Source organism: Hylobates moloch, unplaced genomic scaffold, assembly GCF_009828535.3.
Source record: "Hylobates moloch isolate HMO894 unplaced genomic scaffold, HMol_V3 SCAFFOLD_1, whole genome shotgun sequence".
Lineage (NCBI taxonomy): Eukaryota > Metazoa > Chordata > Mammalia > Primates > Hylobatidae > Hylobates > Hylobates moloch.
In genome coordinates, this window is record NW_026652276.1 from 36,016,144 (window position 1) to 36,031,429 (window position 15,286).

General features: G+C 40.7%; 1 protein-coding gene across 2 annotated transcripts in view; it reads left to right on the plus strand.

The window, feature by feature from the left end:
* Positions 1-15,286, plus strand: part of INO80D (INO80 complex subunit D) — a 92,091-nt gene that overhangs the window by 26,722 nt on the left and 50,083 nt on the right. For both annotated transcript variants that reach the window (XM_032754808.2, XM_032754806.2), the window contains exons 4-5: positions 3,307-4,052; positions 13,303-13,411. In XM_032754808.2, coding sequence (XP_032610699.1) covers positions 3,307-4,052; positions 13,303-13,411 — 855 coding nt within the window. The remainder of the gene's footprint in view (positions 1-3,306; positions 4,053-13,302; positions 13,412-15,286) is intronic.

Below are 15,286 nucleotides of genomic sequence, written 5' to 3' on the forward strand. Positions count from 1 at the left end.
AAGTTGTTTTTTTTTTTTTTTTTTTTTGACGGAGTCTCGCTCAACTGTTGCCCAGGCTGAAGTGCAGTGGCGCGATCTCGTCTCACTGCAACCTCTGCCTCCTGGATTCAAGCAGTTCTCCTGCACCAGCCTCCCCAGTAGCTGGGATTACAGGTGCACATTACCACGCCTGGCTAATTTTTGTATTTTTAGTAGAGATGGGGTTTCACCATGTTGGCCAGGCTGGTCTAGAACTCCTGACCTGAAGTGATCCTCCTACCTCCACCTCCCAAAGTGCTGGGATTACAGGCGTGCGCCACTGCGCCCGGCCATAAGTACTAAGTTATAAATTTGTCTTCTTTTCTTTTTTTTCTTTGAGATGGGGTCTCATTCTGCTGCCCAGGCTGGAGAGCAGTGGCACGATCGTAGCTCACTATAGCCTCGAACTTCGGGCCTCAAATGATGCTCTTGCCTCAGTCTCCCGAGTAGCTAGGACTACAGGCACAAGCCACGTGGCCAGCCGAGTTTTGAAAACTTTTTGTGGAGATGGAGCCTTACTAGGTTGCCCAGGCTTGTTTTGAACTCCTGGCTTTAAGCAATCCCCCTGCCTTGGCCTCCCAAAGTGTTGGGATTATAGACAAGAGCCACCACACCAGGCCAAATTTATTCTTTATTAAAATTTTTTCTTGTTCTTGGGAAACTTTTTGGTTAGTGCAATTATCCCAGATGCGTCTTTCTTTGCTGGCCATTGCTTTGTGAATCTGTTGTGTTTAAGATATATATGGGACCTAGCTGAAACCTGCTAGGGAAGCACACAGACACACAGACACACAGACACACACACACACACACACACAGTGTACATTCTCTTTGATGGCTAGAAACCTTTTTCTCTTTTTCAGTGACTGCACATGACAAAGAAAGCTTTTTCCTTAAGGGGCCTGCGTTAAAGAGTGCCTTTGATAGATTTATTTCTAAGATGAAGCAACAAAACACACACATATTCTGTGTGTGTGTGAGATTTTCTGATTATTTGATGAATCTGTATTTTTAGCAATTACTAGAAAAACAGTTTTATGATGAAGCCCAGTGAATTTGAGGATTGACATTTTTTACCTCAGTGGTCTTTTCCCAAACTATGTTTTTTGGAGCTATCACCTATATGTTACAATAAAAATAGGTTCTCTTTTCTTTTTTTTTTTGTTTTTTGTTTTTTGAGGCTGAGTCTCACTCTGTTGCCCAGGCTGGAATGCAGTGGCACAGTCTCGGCTCATTGCAGCCTCTAACCTGATGGGTTCAAGGGATTTTGCTGCCTCAGCTTCCCAAGTAGCTGGATTGCAGGCACACACCACCACACCTGGCTAATTTTTGTATTTTTAGTAGAGACGGGGTTTCGCCACGTTGGCCAGGCTGGTCTCAAACTACTGACCTCAAGTGATTCACCCACCTTGGCCTCCCAAAGTGCTGGGATTACAGGCGTGAGCCACCTTGCCCGGCTGGTTCTGTTTTCTTTGATTTTTTTTTTTTTTAACTGAGACAGGGTTTTGCTATGTTGCTCAGGCCGATCTTGAACTCCTGGCCCCAGGGGATCCTTCTGCCTCAGCCTCCCAAAGTGCTGGGATTACAGACATGAGCCACCGCGTTTGGCCCTGGGTTTCATTTTCAAATAACTTTGGGAAACACCGCCAGATGGGTACATTTTCCTCTTGGAACTTCGTAATGCACATTACACAAAGTGCTTTGAGTAGTTGCACATCAGTAACAAAAAACAACAAAATCATTCTTTTGTTTAAGCCAGCATTTTCCAAATTTATTTAAGCATGGAGTACTGTTTTTTTTTGTTGTTGTTTGTTTGTTTTTTGAGACAAGTCTTGCTGTGTCTCTCAGGCTGGAATGCAGTGGTGCAATCTCAGCTCACTGCAACCTCTGCCCTCGGGTTCAAGTGATTCTTATACCTCAGCCTCCTGAGTAGCTGGGATTATAGGCATCTACCAACACATCTGGCTGATTTTTGTATTTTTAGTAGAGATGGGGTTTCACCATGTTGGCCAAGCTGGTCTCGAACTCCTGGCCTCAGGTGATCCACCTATCTTGGCCTCCCAAAGTGCTGGGATTACAGGCATGTGCCACCGCGCCCGGCCCTTTTATAGGTTTTAAAAATAGCATGAAGAGTGTGAAGACCACAATAAATACCTAACTTTTCAATGCCCACACAGACGAAAATTCATAAGCATCAAGACCATCCAGGAAAACATGACATCAACAAATGAAATACGTAAGGCACCAAGGACCAATTCTGGAAAAACAGAGATACGTGATCTTTCAGACAGAGAATTCAAAATAGCAGTTTTGAATTTAATTTTGCTCATTTTTTTTTTTAAACTTTCCACAGGAATAGTCCATGTCAAGATGGCATCACTGGTGAATTCTATCAAGCATTTTAAAAATTATTATTTGTTATTATTTTAACAAATTGAGGTACAGGTGGTATTTGGTTACATGAGCAAGTTCTTTAGTGGTGATTTGTGAGATCCTGGTGCACCCATCACCCAAGCAGTATACTTGCTTATTGTTGAAGACTAACGAGAGTCTTCATGAGCTTTGATTTTAGTTGGTCTTCGCTTTTCCAGCTGGAAAGAGTCTCAGGCAAGTTAATCAATTTCCGTAAAGCTTAGTTTCCTCATCTGCATTAAGGGAGTTATTTTAGTGCCTACTGCAGGTAGGTACTACAGGAGATAATTCATGTACTTACATCTGGCTATTGAAAAAGGCATTTCACCTATAACCCCACGAACCATCTTTTACTTTCTTATTTCATTCTTTCTCTGTCTCTGTCTCTCTCTGTATATGTGCGTCTAAAGCACAGTAGACACTTGACATTCTTGAGGGTTTTATGTCATAAGAGCTTTGTGAATCTCCAAATACTTTAATGGCATTAGAAAATACATATATTTTTTCTCTGTAAGAGAATCTTAAGTGATCTTTTGGACTCTTGATGAGTTACTTTGTATGCTATGAATAGAGAATAACAAAGCCATGTGAGAAGCAGTAGCTGAGCAGTTTTCCAGGGCCACTCAGTAACTGAATGACTTGGCTTCTGTCTGGCCACCCCTGTGCATGTACAGTTCACATATTTGCCTCATCAAAATTACACTGACTTTGAGTATTGCTTGAAAGTAGTAGAGGTTTGCATGTTAAGTCGCTGGCTGCCAAGAGTCACTATAGTGATGCAATTTTTAACATATTAGGATTCTCATGTAGTTTTATGTTCTGCTTTTAAAAAATACGTATCATGACTGTTTTCCCATGTATGTGTGTATTTTAAAGGTACTGCAACAGCCACTTGCAGGTACTTGGCTTTATCCCGAAAAAAGAGAGGAAGAAAAAGAATGATCCTATAGATGAGGTGAAGGTCAGGCACCAGATGGATACCATGGCCTTTAGCCTGACAGTGCCCACGTTGGCCTTGAAGATGCCCAACGGACTGGATGGAATGTCCCTCTCTCCACCTGGGGCAAGGGTCCCTCTCCACTACCTGGAAACTGAATTGGAAGACCCATTTGCTTTCAACGAGGAAGATGATGACCTAAAGAAAGGGGCAACTGTGAGAAAGAAGTTGCAGAGCAAGTTGGCCCAGAATCGGCAGCGCCAGAGAGAGACAGAGATTTTAAAAGTTCGACAAGAGCACTTTAGTCCCCCTCCTGCACCTTCACAGCAGCAGCCTCCGCAGCAGCACTCCCACCTGTCACCTTTATCCACTTCTTTAAAACCTCCAGCGCCACCGCAGGGTTCAGTCTGCAAGTCACCTCAACCTCAGAACACCAGCCTACCAATGCAGGGAGTGGCACTCACCACACACACTATAGCACAAGCACGGCAGTTGTCTCACAAGAGGCCTCTGCCCCTCCTGCCATCCAGTAGGGCTCCCACTGTGGACCCACCCAGGACTGACCGGATCCTCATGAAAGCCACAGCCTTCTCTCCACATTTCTCATGTATAAGCCGACTGCAGAGACTGGTGAAACTGTGCACCCAGAAACATCAGTTGGACACTGATCTGTTTCCCCATTTAGGTGAGTTATCTATTTTATCGTATCATAGACACATAATATGACAAAATGTGTTCTGTTGTGTGGAGCTTCCCTTTCATAATTACCCCATATGTGATGGGGGTGGAATCACAATGAGGCAGAGTGGTACAGTGAAAGATTCTGTATTTAGGTAGACCACCTTAAAATAAACACAGTCGTCCCTCTACGTGTGTGGTGGATTGGTTCCAGGTCTTCCCTCAGGCACTAAAATTTGAGGATACTCAAGATCCTGATATAAAACAGCATAGTATTTGCACATAACCTATGTGCATTCTCCCATATTCTTTAAATCATCTCTAGATTACTTATAATACCTGATACAATGTAAATGCTATGAAAACAGTTGTTATACTGTATTGTTTAGGGAATAATGACAAGAAAAAAAGTCTGTATATGCTCAGTACAAATGGAATCTTTTTTCTCAAATATTTCTGATCAGTGATTGGCTGAATCCACAGACGTGGATCCCATGGATACAGAGGGCCAACACTGGAGGGCGTTAACACTTACTGAATAGGATACAGAAATAGAAGTTGTGAGTTTAGAATTCCACACACAGCTTTTATTTGTAGTGATAGCAGCATTAAAAGGCAGTTGTGTTTGGTTGTATGCTTTTATGAGTTTAACACCTGTGCATCTATTGAAGTTCTTGGCGTGTCTTATTCTAGGAATGATCATAGCATTGTTGATATCTGCTGACAGTTTTAAAGCATTTTTTCCTGTTTAAAAAATTCTCAAGGCAATACCTGTTAATGATTTAAGAGTGAGAAAATACAGGGAAACTTGTAATTTAATGTAGTCACATGTCTATTTTTCTTTTGTTGCTTCTGAATTTCCTGTTTTGCTTAAGAAAACTTCCTCGATTCCAAGTTTATACAGATATTCTGTGTTTTCTATTAACAGTTTGATTGGTTTTGATCATTTAAACCTTTAATTCAGTTGAAATTTATTCTCGAATGCAATATGAGCTATGATTTTCACTTCAGGAAAAATTATTTGCATAATATGACAGCAATAGAAATATGAGCAAAGATAGAACATGAAGAGATATGAATAGTCAATAAACAAATGAATACCTCAATCCTTTCAGCAGGCAGGAAATACAAATTAAAGCAACAATGAATTACCAGATTGTCAAAAATGATATCCATTGTTGGTCAGGGTCAGGATATGGTATCTCATACATTGCTGGTGAGTAATTTAGCAATATCTACTAATTTAAAATAGATGTATAGGCTGGGCTTAGTGGCTTATGCCTGTAAGCTCAGTACTTTGAGAGGCTGATGCAGGAGGATCACTTGAAGCCAGGGGTTTGAGACCAGCCTAGGCAACATAGTGAGATCCTGTCTCTAAAAAAACAAAAATAGGCCAGATGTGGTAGCTCACGCCTGTAATCCCAGCACTTTGGGAGGCTGAGGTGGGCAGATCACCTGAGGTCAGGAATTGGAGACTAGCCTGGCCAACATGGTGAAACCCTGTCCCTATTAAAAATGCAAAAAATAGCCAAGTTTGGTGGCGCACACCTGAAGTCCCAGCTATTTGAGAGGCTGAGGTGGGAGAATTGCTTAAATCTCGGAGGTGGAGGCTGCAGTGAGCCGAGATTGTGCCACTGCACTCCAGCCTGGGTGACAGAGTGAGACCCCATCTCAAACAAACAAACAAAATATATTTGTAGCCAGCGGACTCACTTTTGGGACACTATCCTGTGGATTAAAAAATCAAAATGTAAGGATATATGTGCAAGGATGTTCACTGAAACATTGTTTGCAGCATTAAAAACCTGCAAAGAAACAATTACTGGTAGGAAACCTTGACTAAATTATGGTTCATATATGTTTTATGAAATATTATATAGCAGGCTGGGTGCAGTGGCTCATACCTGTAATCCTAGCATTTTGGGAGGCTGAGGTGGGAGGATCACTTGAGCTCAGGAGTTCAAGACCAATCTGGGTGACACAGTAAGACCTCCTCTCTATTGTATAAAAAAAAAAAAGAAAAAAAAAGAAAGAAATATTATATAGCTATTAAAAAGAATGAATGAGGCTGGGTGTGGTGGCTCATGCCTGTAATCCCAGCACTTTGAGAGGCTGAGGCCGGTGAATCACCTGAGGTCAGGAGTTCGAGACCAGCCTGGCCAATATGGCAAAACCCTGCCTCTACTAAAAATACAAAAATTAGCTAGGCATGGTGGTGTGCGCCTGTAATCCCAGCTACTTGGGAGGCTGAGGCAGGAGAAATGCTTGAACCCAGGAGGCGGAGGTTGCAGTGAGCAGAGATTGTGCCATTGCACTCCAGCCTGGGCAACAAGAGTGAAACTCCATCTCAAAAAAAAAAAAAAATCTGTATCTTTTGACCAGGATGTGTCTATGGTATATTAAAAAGTGGAAAAAAAAATCAAGAGGTAATTATTATCCCATTTTGGTAAAAATAAAGTAAATAAACAGGGGATATCAGTATATTTATTGATTAAGTATATGGCTGTTGGCCTGATTGGTGTGAGCAAAGGTAAAAGTATAAAAGGATATATACTTCCAGACTGTTAGCATCAGCTACCCTAGGGAGGATGGAATTGGACAGGGTATATTTTATAGGAGGTGAGAGTGGTTGCTTTTCTTATAGCTTTTTATTGTTTCACCTGTTGTTAAACCATCTGTGACTTTTCGTGATTAAAATACAAAAGTTAAAAAATTTATAAACAAAAATAATAAAACACTCCAAGTCATATTAATACCCATTTGTTAATACCTTGATATATTCTTTCCAATATATAAAATCGAGCTCTTACTATACATGCTGTTTTGTAATCTGGTTTAAAATTTTTCATACTAATGTATTTTCAAGTTGGTAATTTTTCATATGCAGTGTAATTTGTCATGGCTGAATTCTGTCTTCCATTTAAGTTGTATCCAGTTTATGTCCTTATAAACTGTCATAGATGTATATAGCCTTGCAGTAAAACAATTATTGCCACATCTTTTTTTTTCTTCAAATAGATTGTTAATTCAGACTTAAACTGGAATTGCTGATTCCAAGCTTTAGCTTTAAAAAAAAAAAAAAAAAAAAGTTTTGATATATGTTGCCAAATTTTTCTTCAGAATTATTTTGTCACCTTATCTTCTTTAAGCAGTGTGTGAAAATAACAGTTTCTCTAAATCTTTATCAGCCCTGGGTAGTATTATTATTGTTATTATTGCCTTTGCAAATTAGATAGAAAATCTGCTTAAATTTACATACCTTAGATTAGTGTTTCTCAAATATTTGGTTTTAGGATCCTTTACAAAGGAAACCATAAAGCTCTTGTGTATGGGTTGTATCTATTCATACTGTATTAGAAGCTAAAACTGATAAATTTAAAATACAATTTTTTTTTTTTTTGAGACAGGGTCTTGCTCTGTTGCCCAGGCTAGAGTGCAGTGGCATGATCATGGCTCACTGCTGCCTTGACCTGCTGGGCTCAAGTGATCCTCCCACCTCAGCTTCCCGAGTCACTGGGACCACAGGCACACACCACTACAACTGGCTAATTTTTTTTTTCAAATTTTTTGATAGAGATGGGGTCTCACTATGTTGCCCAGGCTGATCCTCCTGTCTTGGCCTCCCAAAGTGCTGGGATTACAGGCACGAGTCACCGTGCCTGGCCTGTCAGATTCTCTTTCAAATAAAAATGATGATGAAGGCTGGGTGTGGTGGCTCACACTTGTAATCCCAACCCTTTGGGAGGCCGAGGTGGGTAGATCACGAGATCAGGAGTTCAAGTCCAGCTTGGCCAACATGGTGAAACCCCATCTCTACTAAAAATACAAAAACTTAGCCGGGCATGGTGGAGCGTGCCTGTAATCCCAGCGACTTGGGAGGCTGAGGCAGGAGAGCTGCTTGAACTGGGACCGGGGAAGCGGAGGTTGCAGTGAGCCGAGATCGTACCACTGTACTCCAGCCTGGGCTAGAGTGAGACTCCATCTCAAAAAAACAAAAAATGACGATGAATGAGAAAAAGCAGTTTGGTCAGGTTGCAATGAAAACAGTTGTGCAAGTCCTCTTCCTCAGGACAGCTGTCATACTTTCTTCCTTTGCAGCAGATTCACATTTACTCGCACAGAATAGTATAAAGACATGTGCTCAGGGGTCGATTTAATAAAAATAAATAATCTTTAATAAACAAGAATATTCTCAAATAAAACTCCTTTACAACTGCAAGGCATGGTGTGAGGAATACAAGGACTCCTAGTAAGTCTGATGCCACTGCCTTGATTCGTGGTAATTAAGGAGCCTGTAGTTTTACCCATCATTGCTTTTATACCATCAGTATGTAAGTGTCAACACAATGAAAAAGGCAAACAATGTCTTAATATGATTTTGTTGAAAATAGTTTTGAGGCCAGGTGAGGTGGCTCATGCCAGTAATCTTAGCACTTTGGGAGGCCAAGACAGGAGGATCACTTGAGCCCAGGAGCTTCCAGCCTGGGAACAGATTCTCTTTTTCAAAATTTAAATTTAAAAAAAAACTTCTTAAAAAGAAAATAGTGTTGACCTATATACTCCAAGAATATTTCAAGGACTTTTGGGGATCTGTGGACCATACTTTCAGAAATGCTATTTTGGATTAATAATATAGTTGAGTATTTGTTCATATGATTTTTGGACATTTTGTTTATTTTGCCTTTCACTGCTTCCATCCATATATTTATTTTCTATTGATTGGTAAGAGCTTTTTATATGTATATTATATTTGTTGGAAAGTCTCTTCCCTCCTCTCCTTTGTTTTTTGATTCCGGGTATCTGTTATAGCCAGGCACAGTTGCAAACTTGTAATCTCTGCTACTTGGGAGGCTGAGGCGGAAGGATCCCTTAAGTCCAAGAGCTTATGACTGGCAGTGAGCTATAATCATGCCACTGCGACAGAGCTGAGACCCCGCCTCTGAAAAAAGAAAAGAAAAGAAATATCCATTGTAGGAATTTAAAAGTTAAAATTTTTGTGTATTCTCTTTAAGATTTCTTTCTTTTGAGTCTGGGTTTTGGTTTGCTTGCTTCCTTATTTGGATTCTTTTCATCCCAAGAATATATGAACATATTCACCCATATTTTCTGTTAGTCCTTTTATCATTTCATTATTTACATTTTATCTAGCTGGAACTCATTTAGACATTAGTTTTGAGGCAGAGATCTAACAAATTTTTTTTTTTTTTTTTTGAGACGGAGTTTCGCTCTGTCGCCCAGGCTGGAGTGCAGTGGCGCGATCTCAGCTCACTGCAAGCTCCGCCTCCCGGGTTCATGCCATTCTCCTGCCTCAGCCTCCCGAGTAGCTGGGACTACAGGCGCCCGCGACCATGCCCAGCTAATTTTTTGTGTTTTTAGTAGAGACGGAGTTTCACCGTGTTAGCCAAGATGGTCTCGATCTCCTGACCTCGTGATCCGCCCGCCTCGGCCTCCCAAAGTGCTGGGATTACAGGCGTGAGCCACCGCGCCCGGCGAGATATAACAATTTTTTAAAAATGTTTGCCTCTAATTCCAACACTTACTGGCATCATCTACTAAATTTTTATTTATAATTTCATTTATTTCTGGATGCTGATAATTTTTTAGCTTTTGAAATGATGAAATATTAGGGGCTGATTTTTTAATCTTTTTTTTTTTTTCTTTTTGAGACAGAGTCCTGCTCTGTCACCCAGGCTGCAGTGCAATGGCGAGGTTTCGGCTCACTGCAACCTCTGCCTCCCGGGTTCAAGCAATTCTCCTGCCTCAGCCTCCTGAGTAGCTGGGACTACAGGCGCGTGCCACGTGCCACCACATCCAGCTAATTTTTTGCATTTTTAGTAGAGACGGGGTTTCACTATATTGGCCAGGCTGGTCTTGAACTCCTGATCTTGTGATCTGCCCGCCTCGGCTTCCCAAAGTGCTGGGATTACAGGCATGAGCCACTGTGCCCAGCAATTTTTAAATCATTTTTAAACAGAATGAAAACATACAGAAAAAGTTTTCAGTCTTTTAAATTTTTTTATTTCTTTTTTTTGAGATAGAGTCTTGCTGTGTTGCCCAGGCTGGAGTGCCGTGGTGTGATCTCGGCTCATTGCAACCTCTGCCTCCCAGGTTCAAGTGATTCTCTTGCCTCAGCCTCCCGAGTAGCTAGGATTACAGGTGTGCACCACGACGCCCGGCTAATTTTTTGTAGTTTTGATAGAGATGGGGTTTCACCACGTTGGCCAGGCTGGTCTTGAACTCCTGACCTCAGGTGATCCACCTGCCTCGGCCTCCCAAAGTGCTGGGATTACAGGCGTGAGTCACCATGCCTGGACGCCCTTTTAAATTTTTTAAAATGCAAACATATTAGAGGCCTGAGATTTCAAAGCAAAGGTTATTTTGGGGAAACCAGAAATAGTAATGCATATACTCTATAATTTTATGACAAAGTGTAGTCTGTATTCATGTCAGCAAAGAGTACTTAAATAAAAACTCAGTCTTATTATTAGCTTTTATAGTCCGGTCTGGGCTAATTATATCAGCCAGTTACATTAAAACTAGTGATAATGAAGCCAAGATCAAAGGTTTGCTTTATTGAACAGTTAGTTTCACAGCAGGAAAAACACTTCCATCTTAGTTTTTATGACTTAGGTCTTGACTTCCTCAGAGAAAGTATAGGTGTCTTGGTAGAAATTATTCTGTTGAAACAAATAAAAGATAACTCATGTTCTGTTTTTCAGTGGTGCCTTAAATGTCACTTTGAAGGACCTTACCTTTCAACACACTGAAGTTGATGTGCTGTTGTGATCATTTAATTGCTTTTTTACCTTTTCCCCCTACAAATTATTAATTATTTCAGTTGAGAAAGTAACTCATTTTTAAAGGTGACCTGACATTTTAGATAGTCATCTTGGAATTAGATTTGAAGTTTCTTTATGCCAATGGCAATGTGTTATTTAATCTTAAGCATTTATAATTTGCATTTTAATGAACCTTTTCTTAATTTCCCTATTTGGCACATGTAAACTCATTTAAACTATGGAAGCAATCCATGAAGTCCTTTTTAATGTAACTGTCTAATGAGGATACTCTTGATTTTTGAGGTTCTCAAGAAGGAAGACATAAATAAAATACTAGTTATCAAGGTGTCTAGTAAGTTTCATAGAGGTATGAATATATTAAACTTACATAGTCCCACATACTGTTACACTTTAGGCTGTGCAACATCAGTCTTTATCAAGACCTCTTCAAGATATAAAACTTCTTTTTTTTTTTTAACTTTTAGAGACAGGGCCTTGCTCTGTCACCAGGCTGAAATGCAGTTACATGATCATGGCTCACTGCAGCCTCAACCTCCTGGGCTCAAGGGTCAGTCAATCCTCCTGCCTCAGTCTCCTGAATAGTTGGGACTGCAGGCATGCACCACTTAGCCTGGCTAATTTTTAAGTTTGTTGTAGAGTCAGGGTCTTGGTGTGTTACCCAGGCTGGTCTCTAACTCCTTGCCTGAAGTGATCCTCTTGGCTCAGCGTCCCAAACTGCTGGGATTACAAGCATGAGCTGGTGCACCTGGCCAAGATACAAGACTTTTAAAAGGGTAAAACTTTTATGTCAGGAGCTAAAAATTATTCAGTCATTAACAATTACAGCATTTGGCTGGGCATGGTGGCTCATGCATGTAATTGCAGCACTTTGGGAGGCTAAGGCAGGTAGATCATTTGAGCTCAGGAGTTCGAGCGCAGCCTGGTCAACATGGCAAAACCCGGTCTCTACAAAAAGTACAAAGATTAGCTGGGCATGGTGGTGCTGTCTGTAGTGCCAGCTACTCTGGAGGCCGAGGTGGGAGGATCACTTGAGCCCGGGAGGTCAAGGCTATAGTGAGCTGAGATTGCACCACTACACTCCAACCTGGACAACAGAGCGAGACCCTTTAACAAAATATTAATATATACTGTATTTATCCACTTTTCCTTCTAACCTTGTTTTACATAATGCAGCACAAAGTATGACATTTTTTGTTTCAAATAATTGAAAGAAATCCCAAACCTCATTAGTAGTAGAACATTACCATCCCACCCTTCCATCTTCCCGTGGAAGGTAAGAACCAGGGAATGGTTTGGGAGAGGGGGATGGAGTGTTTCTGCCTTTTTGACACTTTATCGTAGGGCCCTTCTTTGTTGAAATGTAGAGTGACTCTATCTGCACTTTTTGACGTTTTTCTTTTTGTTGTTTTCATAAAACCATTCAGAAGCACGTATTGACCTTTTTCTTGCCTGAACATATATTGAGCTTCTTTTCTCACCCTCTTGTTTGTATTTTATGTTTTTCTGACATCATTTTAGTGTATTAAGTTTTGATACTTAAATTCTGGCCAGACGTGGTGGCTCACGTCTGTAATCCCAGCACTTTGGGAGGCTGAGGCGGGTGGATCACTTAAGGTCAGGAGATTGAGACCAGCCTGGCCAACATGGCGAAACCCCATGTCTACTAAAAATACAAAAATTAGCTGGGCGTGGTGGTGCTCACCTGTAATACCAGCTACTTGGGAGGCTAAGGCACGAGAATCACTTGAACCTGGAAGGCAGAGGTTGCAGTGAGCCGAGATCATGCCACACTGTGCTCCAGCCTAGGTGACAGAGCAAGACCTCGTCTCAAAAAAAAAAAAAAAAGAAAAGAAATTCTACCTTTTTGTGACCTGAACTCTGTCTTTACTTGTGTTGTTTCTACCCCATTAGCGAAGCGTCTGACAAAAGAAGTTCATCTGTGCAATATAGCTTAGCCTTTTTGTTGTAATGTCATTTTAAAAACCCGATTGTGTGGCCAGGCGCGGTGGCTCACGCCTGTAATCCCACTTTAGGAAGCCGAGGTGGGTGGATCGTGAGGTCAGGCATTCGAGAGCAGCCTGGCCAATATGGTGAAACCCCATCTCTACTAAAAATACAAAAATTAGCTGGGCGTGGTGGCTGGCGCCTGTAGTCCTGGCTACTCGGGAGGCTGAGACAGGAGAATCGCTGAACCCAGGAGGCAGAGGTTGCAGTGAGCCAAGATTGTGCCACTGCACTCCAGCCTGGGCGCCAGAGTGAGACTCCGTCAAACAAAAACAAAAACAAACCGATTATCTTTGTAAGAATAGAAATGAGATTCATCAGGAGGCATTTATTCACACCATGATAGTACTTGCGATAGGTATGTTGGGTTATGTTATTTTGTGTAGCTTTTTAATTTAAATTTTGAATAAAAGTAAATTTTTTCTAATTTGCAATATCTCCTGTCTACCCCAGGTTTGGACTGGTCTGAAGAGAGCGGAGAGGAACCAGAGGACTCAGAGCAGGCCTCGCCCTACCAGGTTGCGTGGTCCATTCGGGAAACCCTCAGATATCAAAGACATGCGTAAGTCTTCTGTTCTGCTTTTATTCTTTTTTTTGAGATGGAGTCTTGCTCTGTCACCCAGGCTGGAGTGCAGTGGCGTGATCTCGGCTTACTGCCACCACACCTGACTAATTTTTTGTGTGTTTTTAATACAGACGGGGTTTCACCATGTTGGCCAGGCTGGTTTTGAACTCCTGATCTCAAGTGATCTCTCCGCCTAGGCCTCCCAAAGTGCTAGGATTACAGGCATGAGCTACCATGCCCGGCCCTATTTTCCTTCTTGAATGACCACTGTAGCAGATTGATATTTCCCGCTATATATGCTGATACTTTTATGTTATTAGATCTAGTTTTATTGTAAAATAAAGGTAAAAAAAAGACTTCACTCCAAGAAATTGGTGGTAAAATAGATTCCACTTGGGAGGAAATGTACTATATTGTTTGAGCAAAGCTACTCTTAAATTTTCTTGGTAAATTTGCTTCTGTACCTTTCCCATTCATCATTAAAGGAATTAATAATAATAGAACCTAGAATTGAAAAGAACCTTAGAGATTAATTGATCCAATTTCCTCATTTTACAGAAGAGGAAAGCAAGGCCCACATAGGTTGAGGAACTTGCACGTGGTCCCTTGGGGAGCTACGTGGAGTCCCACTATCTTGCCTCTCTGTATCTTCCTTGGCTGTACATCTCCACAGTAGTAGAAATAGTGCTTTTTTACTTCACCTCTATCTTCTGCAACATTGATCCATTCTTTATTTCTACTGTGCTACAATTTTTTTGTTTTTTTAGGATAGATCTACTGAGGGGTTTTCTTTGTACCTTCCTTATTGGAAAGCTGTTGGGGTATACCGACAGCTCTCTTCAGTTTTTTTCCCCATGTTATGTCTTCGGAAAAGAAGTGTTTGTCTAAGATCTGTAGAAGTTGAATGCACATCCTCTTCAATGATAGTAAGAAAACGAATTTTTTTAGGAGACTCCTTTTAGCATTCTACGGATTCACTTGGTACAGTTTGACAATACCAAGATAGATCCTTGTCTGTGGGGCCAAAAGATGACTCACTTACTCAGCTAACTATTTATTTAAAATGTTGTGGTTTGAATAGATATTCAGCAATGTAGAGAGAGATCAGCTATCTGTGATGGTTTTTGAATTTATAGGATTAAAAATGTGATTTGTTAGTACACCTAGAGGTGATTAGGCTTAGGGAACTGATTCACTAGAGACTGTACACTAAAATGCCAGTGTATAATGAGAAATATAATCATCAAGTAGTACAAATGGTCACTGAACAAAACTACACAGGAAGCAAATTATCATCAGAAGCTTATTTGGACATGGAATTAGAGCAAATAGGGTTAGTTGGATTTTATTAGTGGCCACTGTCTTAAATTATAATAGCATGATGTATCTATTCCACTCTTGGGATTTATCTCCCACCTAGTTCTTCCTCACTTACTCCCTCGATAGTATTGGAGAAGGTTACACCTTTTTTTCTTACACTGAGGTTCCATTTTATATGTCATTCAAGACTGTTTCCTTATCTTACCATTGGCGGGTTCTTTCAGATACAGCACAATAGAGTCAATTGAGCTTAAGCTTTTTAGTTATAGATACCATCAGTCATACTTCCTAACGGTAATTCATATCAGCTTAATTTGACTTGTGATATTTTGGGTTAATTTTACAAATCCAGCCAAAACCTGGTACATGGGAAATTATTAATAAATGGTAGTTATCATTCTTAATTTAATTCTTAAGGTAACCTTGACATCAGTATAGGGAGTATATGCTATTGATTAGGAACAATGTATATCCTATTTTGCCTTCTATTCTTGTAGACTTATCAAAATACTTCTTTTGTTGTTTCAGATTTGTGGCCATCCTCATTTTTCT